Source organism: Teleopsis dalmanni, chromosome X (assembly GCF_002237135.1).
Source record: "Teleopsis dalmanni isolate 2A chromosome X, ASM223713v2, whole genome shotgun sequence".
Lineage (NCBI taxonomy): Eukaryota > Metazoa > Arthropoda > Insecta > Diptera > Diopsidae > Teleopsis > Teleopsis dalmanni.
The window spans coordinates 15,013,594-15,033,185 of NC_051848.1; the positions used below are offsets into that span (position 1 = coordinate 15,013,594).

The window sequence follows — 19,592 nt, forward strand, 5'->3', positions numbered from 1 at the left end:
GCGGACAGCCAGGATATCTATGTTATTTTCCATTGCTCTATGCTTAAGTGCCACCGCACATGCGTGCTCTTTTGGTTGCTAATGCCTGTGCTTGGCTGCGTGCGTATGAAGCGTGACTAAACTTGTGAAATGCCGGGCACTACTGTGATACATAGGGACAAATTGTTTGATACCTTCTGGCTTGCATTTGCTGTGTAATTAAGTTGTTTCATGGCTAATGGCAAAAGGCCTATAGTATAAATCTGCTATAAGTTTTAGCCATACATGCATCACGCACCACATACCACTCAGCTCTATATGGTTTGAGTCATTGGAGTAAAAAGTATTTCTTAGAAGTGCTTTTTATTCACCGATCAGCGAGCACCTATCAGCGATCACCGATCATATGAAATTATTTTATTATTAAATTAAAAGCCCTAATAGACTATAATAGTTTAAAACTCAAAAGGAAAATTAATAAGCATCTCCTTTCTCAAAAGGAACAAGAAGAACTTTATCCTTTTATTGAAATAAGTAGCCTTATACTAAGCAGATCTTTAATTAAATTAATTAAGACAAAACTAAATTAAAATTAAATTAAAATTGCAACGACAAATTTTGTAATATGTATAAAATGTTTTTGAAATGGCATCTTTAACTATCTACCATGCAAATTACAATGGAAAGCTTTCCACATTTCAAACATAAAAATGGATTTTTATGATATCATTGTAAAAAATCGAAAATCTTCATCCTTCCTTACGATATCTATATGTTGAAGCGGACGTCTTTGTATTAAAATTTCATAATTTTTTCACTATGTAGCCATATCATTTTAATAGGTTTTCTTATTAATTCTACTTTTGAGCTATTTTTAATATTATTGTTTCTTTAATATACGGGGAACACGCACCTTTGCATGCACAATATAAACTAAAATAAAAAATATGAAGAAAAATTATAGATTATGGATCCGTATTAAGCAAAAAGCACTTAAATAGATAAATGCAGGCTAAAATGACTAATTTTGATAAATTCATAATATCAGATACAGTTTAGAACTATAGACTTAGCAATCGCCAACATTCTGTTTTCTTAGACTGACCCATATTTCAACGCAGACCATTGTTCCCGTCAGATGATCTGTCAACATTCTTAGCTTAGTTCTATTGTGAAAATACAACGATCCACGTTTATGAGCAAAATTTTGGCACAATACTTCTGAAAGGTCTATCACTTACCGCTCTCTTACATTTTTTCTTACAGTCGATTTCTCACAGTTTGCTATTCAATTTCCATCTCACACTTCTAGCAAAGAGACTATTAATATATTCGTATAGAGTGTGTATCGAGAAAAATTTTGTAAATCGGACTGGGCATCTAATACATATTCGCATTTTGACTTAATTTTTAATTCAAATCAGAAATTTGTAAAAATTCTATTGATTTTTGCATTCTTACTGCTAGAATTGCTAATTAATAATAATAATAATAATAATAATAATAATAATAATAATAATATTTAAAAACATTAAACATTAAAAGTTCTGTTTTCATTTTTCTTTTATTTTAGTTTTTAAAAACCATCCAGCAAAACTAATACTTCGATTAATACTTTATTTAAAAGTCAAATTTAATTACCCATATTGGCCCATATAGATTATGGGCATATCCGAGGAAGTCAAACTGGAAGAATTACCGCAAGAAGCCAAATTAGCACATCAGGATGCAATTCCTGATCGTTCGGCCTCCTGCATTGTAACTACTGGAACAAGTGGTGGTACTAATAGTCCTATTTCCGATGTTAACAGTGAAGGTGACTTAGATGAATATGCGCCCAAGCGTAAACAGCGTCGTTATCGCACTACATTTACAAGTTTCCAACTAGAGGAGTTAGAGAAAGCCTTCTCACGTACTCATTATCCAGATGTTTTTACAAGGTGAGTTATAGTATTAAGCGTATGCTATATTAATAATTTTTTTTTATTATTAAAATTTGTAACGGATCTGTCAAAAATTTTTGTAAAATGTTTTTGTCAAATATTTTTGTCGTCACTTGCTGTCATACATGAAACCAGTCGACATTATTTTGAACATGCAATTAAACGATGTGTTCACTTAGAAGAAAATGCTGTTTTTGAATTATTTATTTATTTATTAATATAGTCATATGTATTTATTTTTGGCATTAAAATCACAATATACCTAGTTAGTTAGTAGTTAATTATGGTAGATGGAGGAACGAGTCCTCCTCAGTTAGCCATTTTGAATTCAAAAAACCTCGTATTAGTGGATAGTATAGAGAAGATCAAGCTAGAACTAGCCAGAGGCACTTATAAAGGCAAGAATCTGACCAATGCAATTGATAGAGATATTGCCGAGTGTTTTAAAAAAGGGAACCTCCAGAAACTTGAGCCTAGTTCTGACCAAACCTGGACGTAGACACATCAGGTGTTGTGGTGTCCTTTCTTCGAGAGCTGGTAGACACGCATTGCAGGAGATACCACAGGCTAAGTGAAGTCTAGCTCCATGTCATCCTATGGTCCAGTTTCCTGGACAATATATTTTAAAAAAGATTTGTATACAAGGTTTTATTATATATCGTATATTTATATGTCTTCTTCACTTTTGCTACTTTTCGTTCAAATTTAGGGACATAATTACATGCAATATAAATAGATAGTTTACTGTCTTTGGATATATAATAAGTTTAATTTATTTACTGTTATATTCTAAGAGTTGTTATATTCACACGGTTGCAAGGCCGGTATGCTCGCCATCATTGGGGTGAACTTCTTGCTACAGCAGCACATAGCAGACATAAATCATGAAAAAAAATTGATCGTTTCATTTCTATTAAATAAGACCTAAACCAATACCGCACAATAATTATCAACCTAACCGCCCGTCCTTAGTCCCTGTCAGCACAGAGTCTTATTTGCAATATTATTTATTAGGTCAACACTTTCGTCTCCAAGCTATATGCAAGTTTCTCACGTTCATAATACCACGATATTTCTAATATGAAAACTGTGGTTCCTTATTTCACTATGCGGTGTAAAATCGATTTCTAAACGACTAAAAATGTTTTTAAAATTTTATGTTATTTCTTGAATATTAAGAAAAAAATTCAAAATATTTTTTTTTTACCTAAGTTGCGCGGAATGCCTTAAATCAATGCCAAAAACGTCAAGTTTCTAATTTTAACTGTGAGGCTAAACGCGATTTATAGCTCAGATAGAAACTAAATTAACAGCTAAACATGGACACCAAATGTTGCCCAGAAGTTATTGTTGCAGCTAGATTAAGAAGTTCAATCGCGGTGGCAGAGATACATAAACAAATTTCTGTAAATACTAGATTAAGTATATTTCAATTTCATGCCTGCCTACATAAAATTGTTAAAATATGTGTTTGGTGCTTAAATTAGGGAGGAGAATGAACTAAGCCATTATGAATAATAATTAAAAATGTTCATTGTTTAATTAACGCAACGTCCGACGTCCAACGTCCAACGTCCAAGTTATACCCAGCCAGAGACAAGATACAAGTGCTGTAAGACACTGGGGCAGCACAATGGAAAGCGCGCCTGTCTTCATGAGTCTCAAACAAACTAACAAACTAACAAACTAACAAACTACATTATTTATTTTGTTCATATGTAAATTAAATCAATTATTTTTTTGTATTGGTTTCGTATAAAAGCAAAAACAAAAACAAAAACAAAAACAAAAACAATAAAAACAAAGAGGAAGAGGAAGAGAAGAGATTTGGTCTCAACTGTAGTTGTTGAGCGACTTAGGCGCGCTTAGCGCAGACCACAGGTTGAAGCGGCTCATAAAGCGCCCGTGGTGACGGTGAAGAGGTTGCAAAGATGGCAAACGTTATTTTAATGAATGAACGAGCCACCGCAATGAATGAAGTGACCAATATTGCATCTTATTATCAAACTACATGAAAGCTACCTGCTATCTATGCACCGTAAAGTATCTTAACGATTGATACTTTGTATTGAGATAAGCAAAATGTACACTAAAAATTTAAATATTTTCATTTTGTTTGAGCTTTGGGTTGCTTTTTATTTCTCATCTTATTGTCACTTAACATTTTATGTTTTTTTAATTGCATAGAATTATGGAAGTAAACTTTGAAAATCTTGTTTTCATTTATGTTTTCATAATTATCACTTCATCATTAGCAGTATCTTTATATCTGATCAGAAATGTGTGTCTGAGGTACGAAACTTAAATGCGAGAGATACGCTGAGCGAAACTCTGTGGGCGTATATGGTGATATCGTGTAGTATATTCTTTTGGAAATAAAATTAAAAAATTATATTCGTATATATAAATTTATAGCTACTTATAAGCTAAATACAATAATTTAATCGTTTTCATAAACAAAAACACTCATAAACAGCTGGAGCAAAAAGTTTTTTTTTGTAGTTTGTCTAGATAATTGTTTCCATGAATTGATGGTTCATCAAAGAAACTTACTCCAAAGAAACACATACTTACTCAAAGTATATGAAATTTTAATTTTAATTTAATTTATGCTAATGTAATTAGGTTCAGCATATCAATTAAGTCCTTATATACTACGTTTTCTTTCAATGCTGCTTCGCTTAATCGTAGGTTTGCTTCTGCGAACTGAAAAATAAAAAAAATGGCCCTGCTTTACACAAGTACGATATATCGTTATAATACTTTCAATTTTTTTTCTTATTAACTTACCCGATTACACGAGCTGGTTTATCCCTACAGTTATGGTATGGTATTCTTCTTCAGCAGAACAGAGTTTAGGTTGCTGGTGGGATACTTAATGGATCACCATGGACTGGGTTATCGCCTTAACAAAATGGGTCTGTCCAAAGAGATAGATTGTCGACTCTGTTTAGAAGCGGACGAGACTTCCAGTCACATTCTCTGTGACAGCCCAGCCTTAATCTGGGCCAGGAGGTGGTCACTGGGTGTAGAACTACTCTAGGCTTTTGACGTTTTCAACAGCCGACATTCTGGCTTTCAATCGGAAAGCGGAACTATGGTCGCAGAGCTGGTACCCTGTTTATTCCTTAGTTTGCGAAATCTGTATTTATGTATACAAGAAAAGAGTGTAAAGAAATTAAATGCCTGAGAATAAAATCAATATCCTAAAAATAGTTGCAGTGTATATCAGTGATCAATATATATTCATTCATCGTGTTTGATTATGCCTCTTCTTCTTTAAATATTATTAAATTTCCGTTTAGTTAACTTGTGACTGAATATGTGCTACCTATCTACCTATCTATCGATTTATCTATTACTCTATTTCTTGTTTCTTTTTATATTCATATAAGATTCATTTACCGCATTACAAGCAGAAAGAAGCAAATTATAAAAAATCAACAAAATATTTAACATAACACTTATGGAACTATTTAATGACTTCAGTTAAGTTCCTTATTAAAATAATGATTAATTTGTTGTATATACAATGACAAATTGCCTATAATCAATTTAATATTCAACCAAAGGAGTAAGATGCAATTATGTGCAGCATCCTAAAGGACAGTAAAAACCAAAAAAGGAATTAACTAAAATGTGTGTGTGAAAAGTGCTCGATCAAAATATTTATTAACAACGTATAAAAACACCTGCTAATGATCGTGACGAGTAAGAATCGCTATGAAAAAAAAGCTTAATATCACTGTGCGTTAACCAGAAAATCGGAACGGGTTAAACGATGTATTCCAACATTCATGCTATGTATGCATAAAAAGACAAAAGAAAACAACAAAAGAGGCAATGAAAATATATAAATCGACAACGTAATTATGCGCCAAATTGATATCAGATACCAGATACCAGATAGCAGATAGAAGATAGCATAGGCACAGGCACAGGCACACGCAGAGGCAGAGGCAGAGATAAAGGTACACGGAGATGGGACCTGGCAAAATTATAATCAATTAATGTTCGCGCAAGCGCATAAAATTACTTGTACAACCTCAATGCTGCCACCAACGGCATTTGTTGCACACTATTTGAGCCTCAAACTTAAGAAACATTAAGCATGAAGCAACATTAAATGCCAACAACAACGGCCAATATATGCAAGTGCGAATGAAAAGCCCACGCTACTAAAATGTTATTATCCTTTTCTCCTCCGTCTTCGCTCTTTCGCAAAAACGCTCCTCGGTCTTCGTCCTCGGTCCTCGCTCTTCTCTGTTCGCTGTTCGCTGTTCGATCTGCGTTTTGTGTTTTGGGCTAGCTGTCTTCGCAACTTCACAAAGATGAATTACTTATACAGAAGCAGAGAGAATCTATGGGTGTACATGGCTATAGTGGTAAGTATGGTGGACTTTCAGAAGTTAGGATAGGAATGATTTGCTGGGGTGTGTGTGCTACAACCTGTCACGTAGCAACTGCTCAATTGCTTTGTAATGCCTTTCACACTTTCGAATGCAGTTTACGGTCACTCGTCATTCGTCGCGCACGCTCATACGTTCATATACCTATGCCACGAAGCACCGCAGCTAAACTAATGCACATAATTTAACTGAATTTAAATATTCCGCAACAATGTTGGCAAAAGCACTGCGCAACAGCACTGCCCCAAGACTCACATTAGTCGTCAGTAAATCGAAGAGCAAACCAACAAGCCGACGAACACAAGACCTCAATTTAGTTTTAATTAAAATAAATTCAATTACAGAAAACATGAAAATTCATTAATGAAATTATCGTCATTATGCCAAGCTTATGAGTTAATAGAAAAAACAAAGCACAAAAAAATTTGATAAAAATTATAATAATGTAAAGAGTTGTTGTTGCATACTGCAGATGTTTGGTATACACTTGGGGTCTGTCTCGATGCGGGCTGAGAATGCATGTTATTGTCTGCTGGTAATCGTTTGCTGAACACTTTTCCAACATAATTGCTAAGAATTGATATTCGTTTCAATATACACATTTATATTTTTATCATAATTTCGCAGATAATGGTTTGAAGTTGTACCACAGTCTACAGTAGGTAATATAGTCTCTAGAGAAGGTTAAGCTAAAAAGATAATTGGAAACAAGAATGTGCCACAACATAAAACATAAATTCTCAATTTGATTCATTAAGCTAAAATATATCAACATTCAGATGTGACTTGCAAAGTCCTTCAACATGGAAAGAACTATAACTAAGACTTATATGTGCTGAAGAATGTGTTATTAAAAACTGTAAGAAGTACATATTACATCCTAAAATGATTTAATAAATGACATTCCAATACGTTATGTATTAAATTTTTGTATTTTCTTTTTTTTTACGGTGGTCTTAATAATGACAGAACTTTTAATAACAGTTGTAACAGGTACCGAAATATAGCATATCAATATACAGAGAAGCCAGTAACCACTACCAGAAGAAACACTGTCACTAATTTCAATCATGCAGTGCAATATGAATTAATAAATTAATATAATGTTTTTAATATTAGGTATTCTCCTGATGAAGGCAAAACAAAAGTTAAGATCCTAAAAAACAAAACCTACTTTAAAATACTATCTAATTACGTATCGAGTGCGTGAAACAAACCGACGGTAATGTTCAGAATTATGGTGAAATTTCCTCATACCTCATTCCATACCTCATTGCTTGTTCGTTTCTTTGTTTTAGCCACAGAATTATCCAGACGTCACATCTTGTGCCCTCATTATATGCACAAGGGTGAAGAAGGCTATAAAAAGTCGACATTCTGACGCTATCAATGAAACAAAAATTGAATAGCTAAACCCCACAGTCTAACAAGTATCTTCAAGATTGGAAGTACCATTATACTCACATAAGGAATATAAGAAATAATTAAAGAAGAACAAACAAAAAACAAAAGAATATCATTTTTTCATCACATATCGAACTATTATTCTTTTTTCGTTCAATTGCCCACATTGACCATGGATTCTTTAAGCTAATATAACATTTTTGTCAAGAATAAAACGAATTTTAATAAAAAAAACAAAAATCTGCCAGACAAAAGACTTACTAATTCTACGTAAATAGTTTAACTTATTCAACTGGACAAGGAATTAAACACTTTATTGATCGGGTCTAGCTGTATTATATGAATAGTGCTTTGTGGTTTTTATACGAACACTTTTTATTGCAGAGTATTTAATAATAAAGGGTTTTTAATGTCAAACCAAAATCAAAGTTACTAATATCATACCATAATTATTACTTTGTATTTATTACGAGTATTGCGAGTGCTGATGGCTACACAGAGTTGAGTGAGGCCACTTGTACTGTACCTAGAGATAGTATATTATTCTGATTCTCTTTTTCAACCTGATTACAAACCAATGTTTTTTATAAACCTTATAGGTTTCTTTAGTAGAATTTTCCAGACATTCCAGACGTTTAAATGAGAATCAGATAAATGTACTAATCTAGTTACTAGGCGTATAAAAAACGGGTTAATGAATTTCACAAATTCTGCAACATGATGTCTTTACAGTTTCATCCTTTCTTAATCATAAATTTGTTATTTTACCGTTACAGTCTTACGGTATACATTATACTGACACATACCTATTCTCATAAGGTTTATTTATCATCTGTTCTTTTATGAATTATTCTCAAAACCAGAATTACACACAGATTGTAGTCGTTAAAAAAAAAAACGAATAACGAGTTTTTTCATTAAAAACAACAACTACCTAGAGTTACTTAATTAAAAAAGCTTATATTAAAATTTTATTTCATTATTCATCAATTAGGCATTGGTTGCACAAATTGAAATTGCTTGCATAAGTCTTTAATTTGTTTTTATGAAAGCGTTTGAAATCTTCAGTCGAATCGCTCGAAGTCCACTTTGTCTTGCTCCAGGCAGCAGCGCAATATGCACTGCGCACTTTGTGAAATTCCATTCATAGACTTTTCCCACATTTAGTGAGGTCGTCAATTGATTTGCTAAGCATATCAACAATTTTAAGCTCACATTTATACACCTATTAATGCATTCGCTCATCTCACCACACACTCTTTTATTATCTCATCTCGTTCATTCATTCTATCAATTCATTCATACATTTCAAATTGTCTGAATTTGCATAGAAATCCTAGAAGACAAGTAAAATTTAATAGAAGACAACATTGAATGAAGTTGAAGGTGCGAAATCAATTCTTCTCTCGTCCCGTCCCGTCCCGTATCGTTTCATCGTTGCATTCTGTATAGTTTTCATAGATGCTACCTATGTTGCTTGGCAACTACTCCTATAGCTGCTATGATTTGAAATGCAATTTTGAACACTTCACATGATTTTATTATAGTGCAATAAACTTGCTTATATGTATATTCTTTTTCAATTTGTAGATTTTTTAAATCTACAAACTAATAAACTTGGCGGATATCGTATACATACATTGATCAGCAATAAATATACTCTAGCAAATATGCAGCTTGGTTTTAAAGCTTAAACTTTAAGGACACCCGATATTATATCTAGACAGAAAAGAAAGTTCTGACACCACTAAAACCAAACAACATTTCACTATAACAAATAACGAGCTTGTAGACCAAGTAGCGAAGACCAAGTAGCGTAGACCAAGCAGCGTAGACCAAGTAGCGTAGACTAAGTAGCGTAGACCAAGTAGCGTAGACCACGAAGCGTAGACCAAATAACGTAGACCAAGTAACGTAGACCAAGTAGCGTAGACCAAGTAGCGTAGATCAAGTAGCGTAGACCAAGTAGCGTAGACCAAGTAGCGTAGACCAAGTAGCGTAGACCAAGTAGCGTAGACCAAGTAGCGTAGACCATGTAGCGTAGACCAAGTAGCGTAGACCAAGTAACGTAGACCAAGTAGCGTAGACCATGTAGCGTAGACCAAGTAGCGTAGACCAAGTAGCGTAGACCAAGTAGCGTAGACCAAGTAGCGTAGACCAAGTAGTAAATGCGGTTACAACAAAACTCACATCGAGTAACACATTACAACAGGGCTGTCCAGCTGTCCAGATACGATTGCGGGGCAATACAAATTACTGTACAGATTGAAGGGCCGCAGCAACAAATTCATACATTTATTGTTGTGATTATAAATACATTATAACATTAAAAATACGATTATAATGTTAAATTTAGTTATATTAATTTATCAATTTAAATTCATCTATTTCGTATACCATAAAAATAAAATAATGTAATTTTACCAGTACACCAATAGAAAATTTGCGCAATTATAGTAGATTAAAATAATGTCGCGGACCGCATAAACATTAGCCGCGGACCGCATCTGTCCCGCATTTAAATAATTCTTAAGTTCAAAATTTTTTTAAAAGTGCTTTTTATAAAAATTTATATAAAATATATAAAATAAAAGCAATAAAAAAATTATTAATAAAAATTTTTTAAATAATTAAATTTGATATTGATTATTTAACATAATCAAATATTTATAATCAATTTGAATAATTTTTTCAATCTAAAATTTGAATATGAACCTAGCACCACGTCCATTCGTTTTTGTAATACACCATTTCCCATATGCAATCTAGCTTCTAACAATTCTCTGAATTTATACACTACGAATATTAAATATTCTTGTCAATATGCGTCAGTATGTCTTCTTCTACATTTCATTGTGTTCCTAGGGGAACATTGGGCCATGTGATTACAGCTGTACCTAACAAAATCCAAATAACGGATTCTCCAAATCCGTTGTGCGTACTGCCGAAGCAGCTGGATTCGCGTGTATGTACAGGTACAACTTGAAGACTGTAATTTCATCGGATTGATCAGACGTGTATGTACATAGGTTACAATCGTTGAATGACTGTAAGTTACTCATCGTTGATTATTATGATCTCAGTAGTTAAATTATGTTCCAGATAAGATAGTAATGAGATGAAGGGCAGCAAGGTGTCAGTCTCCGAGGAGAATGCGTTTGTATGTAGCGCTATTAAATGCAATTTGCAAGTACATAGTAGTACTTACCGACGATTAATAGGAATTACACATATTATTTTTGTGTAAATCTAAAAGGAAAAATTAAAGTGAGAAATCTATTTAGCTTTGACGATGCAGAACTTCCATGTCCACCGAAATCGCAATAAATATCGTGTTCATATGGGGGCTAATAGAATTTTATGTAAAAATTTTGCAACATTATGTAAATGTTTTCTTGAATTGCTAGAGGAGATCTCTATTATCATGTGGATAATTTATGTAATTACATAAAATTTTATATATTGACTTCAATTACTCTATAAAAATATTTACCCAATGATTGAACTTTTACTCGTGATTGTGAATAAACCTTTTTATTTTTTTTAATGTGCAATATTTTGTACTTTGTTTTTTTAATTTGCAACAATTAGCCATTAATTAACAAAGCAGTCTGAACGTGTACACGTATTACGTTTGTTTTATTGAATATTAATTAATTAATTACAAACCAATTCATTAAAGCTCTTGACATTAAGCGTAAGTTCATGACAGGTTTCGATTTTAATTAATATTCTCTTATATTTTAATAATTAATATTCATTTTTTGTATCATGTAGTATTTTAATTTTAATTAATTTTCAACTTTCAGAGAGGAACTTGCTATGAAAATTGGTCTGACAGAGGCTCGCATACAGGTAAATATCGAAATAAATTATCCATTTCCCTAATCTGGTTTTAGTCAATTTAATTTAATTTAAAAGATAAATTGTGACGAAAAATATCGGAAAAAACAAAAAAACTCATTCAATTTTAAACAAATACATAGAAATTAGAAGTTAAAGTTAGTTATTTATACTAACTTACAAAATTGTTATGGTATTCGGAAAACTTCGAATGCAACTAAAAAACATGTTACTATTAAAGAAATGGGTTATAGGAAGAAATACATGTAGACAGTTTTAGTTATATATATGTATAGGGGGATGTGGCACTGCGACCGTCGGGTCTATTGTGCCCCCTTCTTGGTTTAGAGTAGGTCTCTAAGCCCTGTTGCGTCAATGAAAACAAGTATAGAACTTACTTTAGAGTGTTTTATTGCCTCTTCCGTGAGAATATACATTCCCAAGAGCCTATTCCGTATGTGTATTACCACAGAGCATTCTAACAGCTCATGTGTGGCTTCTCATTTTCGACTCCTCATGTTCTTCACAGAATCTACAGTTTTCATTCATATGTATATCCAGTCTCGTAAGGTGGTATTTTAGTTTACAGTGCTCTGTTAGGATTTCTATGATGATTCTAAGATTTTCTTCTGATAGGTTCATACAATCCTAGTATCTCTTATTGTTATAGGCACCAATAAGTGATTTGGATTGTATTAATCCTAGTTTATTATCCCAGTAATATCCTGCTGTATAACATTCAAGCATTTTCTTGTCAATTTCAGATCAGATTTTGTTTACTATTCAGTGTTCTTGTTCAAGAATTATTTGGGGAATATTGAAATACAACAACAACTTCCTAGTTATTGGAAAAAAGTGTAATTTCATGAAAAGTACCGTTTCAGATAGATTTTTAAATACAAAAGCTTCAACACGACCAAATTTTATTTTATCTCTATGAACCCGTAACACACGAAGAAATGAATTTGCACCATAAATGATTCGTGACTGAAGTAGTTTTATTGCTTTTCCATATCTTGTTGCTTGTCATGGATTGTTTTAAGAATATGAGATACAAATTAACGTGATCAAGTAGGATACGGAATTATTTTCATTTAAATAAATTCTAATATTTTAGAAAACCGACGCCGACGGCCAGAACTTGATTTTTTGACTATAGCGATTTTAAGTAAAAGTAGATAACATTAAAAAAAGACAAATTAATAAAAAAATCAAAACTAAAAATGCTGATAGCTGACTGAAAAAAGACCAAACTTTGAAGCAGAAAATAGTAAAACTAAAGATAAATCGAGAATGCGATGCAAACAAGGTAAAGCAAATACCACACGAATACAAATTTTTCCTTCATTAACCTTAAATCTTTGAACCATCTTTGTTGATGATAACCCCACGAATATATCATACTATATTCAGATTTTTACCTTTCTCTGTAAGGGTAGAGACGTGAAAATATTAGCTTCCAAGTTTTTGTTGATGTCGTATAGTCTGTAGCTCATTCCAGAATAGTCTTCGTTAAATATCATCTTTGTTGATAATAACTCCACGTATATATCATACTATATTCAGATTTTCAGCTTTCTCTGTAAGGATAGGGGGGTGTAAATATTAGCTTCCAAGTTTTTGTTGATATCATATAGCCTGTAGCTCATTCCAGAGCAGTCTTCGCTAAACATCATCCGAATTTGTTTATTGTGCATAGTTGACTTCTTTTTTCCCCTACCATTGGCGTAGTCTTTCACTTTCATTGTCCCAGCCAACATGTTTAGGCACTCTTGATGCTCATTAGTGATTACTCCATTTATAACCAAGTGGGTCATATTTGTACTTTCTCGATAATAGATTTCTCCTAAGGTTTATGTTACGCCTGCTACCAGGTGAGTGATCCACAGGTAATAGATACTGTTTTCTAATCGTTTCTCAAAGTAGTTTTTGCAGACATAATAGACAACTAGTCCTAAGCATTTTTCTTAATGTGCCTCTATCCGTTTAGTTTGAAATTAGGAATAATACTAAGACCTCTGTCTTTCAATGAAAAATTCAAGACCACTTCTAGCTCAAACAAGGTGAACGTAGGTATTTTAGTTTCCGTATAAACAGAATGAGCTGTGTAGGGTTTATTCGTCTTATCCCATCTGGAAATTTTGCCAAGTGTCGATTGCATTAGCTCACTAATTGTTGCGCGGTATTTGATTGAGATTAAAAAAGCTAAAATAATCATCAACGTAAGCAATAAAATTTGTTTTTTATTTTCTCAAGGAAGATCTTTAAAGTTTTAATAACCATTAAGAGCTGAAGAAGAAACGACAGTAACCCTCCCTATAATTTACCAGTTGTAGTTTTCTTGATCACAGAAACTAATCCCATAGCAGCGTTGATAATTATACTTTTAAGTAATGTGCTAATCTATGCTATTATGAAACCCTAACACGAATTCCCTTAACAGTTTTAACAAAACTTCTCATGATATAGTCTTTTATATCCATTAACTTTTCAATAATGACAATGACTTCATGCAGGGCGATTTCTACTCAACTACCTTTACGGTATGCATGTTGTGCGAAGTCTGTTCTGTAGATATTGAATCTTATCTTATATCTTATGTACAAACCGGTAAGACTCTCCAGTGTTTTTTCGTCAAGTCTTGTGTTAATATCTAGTGGTTAAACACTTTGGAACGATGTGCATAACATTTCAATATTATATAGATTGATAAAAATTATATTTTTTTTCGATTGATTTTTACATGATACAATGTATTTCAGTAAATATTGAATTAGAACTCTGCCAATACGATGCTTTTCATTGCTTAGACTACAAAACTATTTATCTCTTGAATTTATATAATTAAAAAATTGTATAATTAATTGATATTGACATATGCACGTTATGGACTTCATGGACGTTGAAGAGTAATCATGTATGGCCGAGTCGTAATATTTATTACAGTAATTTAAATATACCATTAGCATACTGCTAGCATATACTGCTTAATGTATACATGTATAACTTATAAATTATGATTTCAATACTGTGTGTTTCAATTTCTATCTATAAAGACAAACTGGCTACATGCTGAAGCAAGGTTTTTACTTAATCATTAAATTTTAAAATGAATTGAGTTAGGTTAGTATGTAAAAAGTGTGTAAACGCCAGATTACTTCAATTAATTCTTACGTTTCCCTTTATTTTTATCTCATCAATATTATATTTTATATAATATAATATTGAAATCTAAATTTTTCATTTTTTGTCATCTCAATTCTTATTTCTATGTTATATTCTGATTTAGTGTATCAAAAATCCTTAACCAATATTTAGTAACAACGCCCCATTAGAAATTGAAAAGAAATTTCCGTCGGTACCAATGAAGAAATGTGTGCAAACCGCAAGTTCCACTTTGGTTTGGTGCCTCTATCTCTGCTGATCTTTGGATCACAGCACCCAGTGGTGAATTCGCAACTCTACCCCGAATAAATGATAAACAAATACTTGATCATTCTTCCCACGTAAGTTTGGGTATTAACCACAGGCACTACCAGTCCGACCTCTACTGTTCAACACAGTCGAAGCTGCGGGCGCTGACCCACGTGGTAACAGATTTGCAGCTCTAATCGAGTGTCACTTACTACCATGCACACTTTTTGCACAAGTGTCAGCGTGACACCGGGATTTTAGTTGTCTCTTACGGTAGGCATGCCTTACCTCGGGAATATTCGAATATTCTGAATTCCCCCTTCACTGCAGGGGGAACTCACAATTGACAGTAGTATAACGCTAGCTTGACGCTGATCGTTGGATCCTAAAATGTCTAATTGCAGCAACTTTGAATTAAAAATATTGGGATGCACATCGTCAATGGGTTTTTGCCTTTATAGTTTTTGTTGGAGATTTACGTAGAAAATGTTTTATGAAGACTAGAATTTTATTTTAGTTTTAAAATCCTATGAAACCTTTGTAGTTATAACAATGGTCGCTTACTTTATTTACATGGGTTATTAAAATAAAATAATCTTCTCTATATAAAAGGCGTTTTTTTTATAATAAACACTTCTTTTTATAATAGAATATAATAGTAAAAATGTTTTCCTGTGCACTGTGACGTAACTGTGAAGATGCTTGTGAGAGTGCAGAGTATAACTCTCCTTAAAGTGTAAAGTTTCCACAGACTTCGACTATGCAAATATCAAATTTCAATCTAAACATATCGCCTTATCAAATCCACAAATATACAATGTAATTAAAAATAGTAAAGTAACCTCCCACTGACATAAGTCGTTGGTAGTCTGAGATGAAAATACCACACAGTAACATCGCAGAAGCCCATAGTATTTGTGGCCTCGCAGCACAGCTTGATGCAGACAGAAGCTGCGCCACAGAAGCATCCTTAACGCTTTACACTCTTTTATATGAATTTTTAATAATATATTTTGTGTACCTGGCATAGATTGTTTCGTTCAAAACTAATTAAGAGGGCGTGAATTCTGCAAAACGCCCTCTTGTTTGCATTAGGCTGCCGCATTTACCAAACTGTCGAACACTTTCCACGACATAAATGGGAGCCTTAATAAATGTACGAAAATATGTTGAATTAATTAAAAATCTTAGAGTTACTATTGCTCGCTCGTAATGTTTTTTTTTTTCGGTATTGTTGATGATGATAATGGTGTTGTGGTTCTTATTATTGTTGTTGCTGCTGTTGCAGTTGATGCTGCTGTTGCAGTTGTTGATATTGTGTGTTATTGCTGCACATGAAAGAGCAATTGATTGCGTCTCTGTAACGCTTGTAACAAGATACGTGCAATAGCTTCTTATTGCGACAACGCCTACCGTAATACCTTCCACCAGTATAAATTAGTCTGTCTGCTTGTATCTATTGATGCCTGTTATCTTTTACTTGCAAGTCCGTCCGTTTGGTTTTTTTGTTTTTTTTGTTAAGTTAGCGATATCTGTTAAGTTGTTTTGCAATTTGGTTTGCTCCTCAAACTGCTTAAAGCACAAAGTTAAGTAAATACAAGTGTGAAGTAGAGAGCAAAGAAATTCCATTCAATGCATAAATATGGAAGCGGAAGTGGGCGTCTTATTTCCAGTATTGCATTTTAATTTTTTAAATAAACTTTAAATTCCAATCAATTAAAAATTGTAGAAATTTACAATAACTTTCTTGTTTCTTGTGTTTTAAACACGTTAGGTTTTTATTTTGCTTTGTAAAAACATATGCAACATATTTTTCTTCTTGCTTTAATGTTGTTGCTCATTTTGTTGTTATTGTTGTTGTTGTACTCGTAGGTCTGGTTTCAAAATAGACGAGCCAAGTGGCGCAAGCAGGAGAAAGTCGGTCCGCAGTCACATCCGTACAATCCATATTTACCAAGTGGACCGGGTGCTATACAAACAGTGGTCGGCTCAACGTTGCCGCCGAATCCGTTTACGCATTTAGGCTTTAATTTACGAAAGCCGTTCGATTCGCCGGCGAATTTGGCGGCCTTTCGTTACCCACATTTATCAGGTGCACCAATATTGCCAACGGGATACTTCAATCAATTTCAAAGGTGAGATTCTGCAGAATAAGCTTTCAAAACTATAGAAAAAATATATAAAAAATTTTTATACGTAATCTTATAAAACAATTTCTTATTGGTATGATAAGAAAGTATCATTATCAACTACACTTTTTTTACATATAGTATTAATGCCGCAATACTGATTCAGTTAATAAATAAAATGAAGAACTGATTTTTACAGAGCTCCGCCGCATTTGCTGGCCCCCGGCATGCCTACCATGTATTCACCATCAACTTCCTTTCAATCACTTTTAGCAAATATTGGCGCTGTGCCACGTCAGCCACCAACAACAATGATAACTAAACCACCAATGCTGATTGGCTCGCCGGATATTCATTCGCCAAATCATGTGATTGCTTCACCACCAACTTCACCGTCATCGGTAGCATCTCAATCAGCTAGCGTTCAGCAGCAGCAAACGTCACAATCCCAACCAACAGCGCTATCGCAACAACAGCAACAGCAGCAACAGCTTGTAACCATACCAATGTCACATCAGGTTGTGTCACCAACAGCTCCATCACAATCCACGACACAAGGTACACAAGGCGGTCAGGTAGTCACACTTGCGCCTTCACCAACTCAACAACAACCACAACAGCAGCAACGCCATCAAACGACAACAGTTGCAGCAAATCGTCCGGTAACGCCGCCAGAAGATCGTCGCACTTCATCAATCGCTGCCTTGCGACTGAAGGCACGTGAACATGAACTTAAGTTGGAAATGCTACGTCAAAATGGACATGGCGATGTGCTTAGCTAATATCGCGCACCTTCACCCCTACTAGTAGTGCTTGCCCTTAATTATTGCCGGCTCTAGTAATACTAGACGCTAATGACATCTTGATAATTCAAAAAATTTTATTTTAAAAATTAACATTTTTTTTGAATTTCGTAGGAAACATATAATTTTAATTACAATTGATTTAATTCTTTCGTTTATGCATAAATTTTTATCAAAATTATTATGGTAATATTATTACAAGATACACCAGTGCAAAATAAATATATTAGTAGTTTCTTTTAATTTAATATTATAAAAAATAAAATTGTTGAGTATATTAAAATAAATCTTAGTTTGTTTGAAAAATTGTATTTACAATCTTATTTACTGTTGAACTAAAAAATTTTTGTTAAAAAAGAAAAAATAAATTTAAAACTATTTTATATTTAAAATAGTTGAAAAAAATAATTTATGTTGAAATTTACAATATTTTGTAAAACTTATTAACAAAAAATTAAATTACTTAAATACATGTTTTAAATAATAAACATTTTTTATAGTAATATATTAGGATTAATATGAAAATATATAAATAATAATAAATTAATGCAAGACAAAAAAAAAATAATAATACAAACAAAGAAATTAAAATGAAAAAAATAATATATTACATAAAATAAAAAACATATAGTTAGAAAAATGAAAAATGATAATTGAAAACAATATTAGAAACAAACATAAAAAAGTTCATAAATACATTTATATATAATAAATGAACTTAAATATAAGTTGAAAAGTGGGAAAAAATATAAAAAAGTAAACAAAAGTTAAAGCTAAAATGGGAATAATTAAAGATGAAAAAATAAAAATTAAATTAATTAAATTAAATTAAAACTAAAATCATGTTGAAGCAATTTAACTTTAACAAAAGAAAAAAAATCAAAATGACATATATTTAAAATATAAAAATAAATATGAAATGGATATAAAAATAAAGTAATATTTTTAATAATTAAAATCATAAATTATTTCAAATTTTTGTTTTTATTTTTTTTTTTTTTTGAATTTAGTTTATATTAGCATGACTTTCTCAGTATTACGTTCCTAGATTAGGTTCTATACATAAGAAATAATATATAAACCATGGAACAAATAATGTCTCTACAAACAGAACAGTATTGAACTCAATTATTCTAGAGCTGTTTTATGATTTCGTTCTAATATAAACACTGCAAATAAATTTGTTAATAAAACTTTCACAACAAAGTAACTAAACACCAGAAAAAAGTATGAACATAAAAGGAGCGCTGACTCTGAGCTTCAAATCTGGCAGGGCATGAGTTCGATTCCTGATATTTGCATTCTCAAAAAAATAAAAAAAAAATATTTTCAGGTAATTAAATACAAGAGTTATTTCCAAGACTACTGATGATGGGTATTTGGGTAGAGACAAAAATTCAATTAATTAAAATAATATAAAAAAAAATGAATTTTTGTTGTAGTAGTTTGCTACTGTTCGAAAAACCTCTTTATTCGTTTACATATTTATAATATGTTTATAAAAAATATTTAAGAAAACAATAGACGACAGTACTTTTTTTGTGCAGGTACAAAAAGAGAGTTAGCATATATAAAATATTAATTAAAAAATAATATTAGAAAAATAGTCGAATAAAAATATCAGCACGTTTTATAAATAAAGTTTGTGATATTAATAATATCATCGCC

The 19,592-nt window shown here is 32.3% G+C and overlaps 1 protein-coding gene across 2 annotated transcripts; it reads left to right on the forward strand.

The window, feature by feature from the left end:
- The first annotated feature begins 1,557 nt into the window (after positions 1-1,557).
- On the forward strand, positions 1,558-18,043 carry LOC119688169 (homeobox protein aristaless). 2 transcript variants are annotated; one of them, XM_038102851.1, is made up of 4 exons: positions 1,558-1,919; positions 11,545-11,590; positions 16,865-17,127; positions 17,306-18,043. In XM_038102851.1, the coding sequence occupies exons 1-4, from the start codon at positions 1,642-1,644 to the stop codon at positions 17,901-17,903; spliced, it is 1,185 nt and encodes a 394-aa protein (XP_037958779.1). In that variant the 5' UTR covers positions 1,558-1,641; the 3' UTR covers positions 17,904-18,043. The 2 variants fall into 2 exon arrangements, with proteins under 2 accessions (XP_037958779.1, XP_037958780.1); XM_038102852.1 differs by having other exon boundaries at positions 17,321-18,043.
- Positions 18,044-19,592: the final 1,549 nt, after the last annotated feature.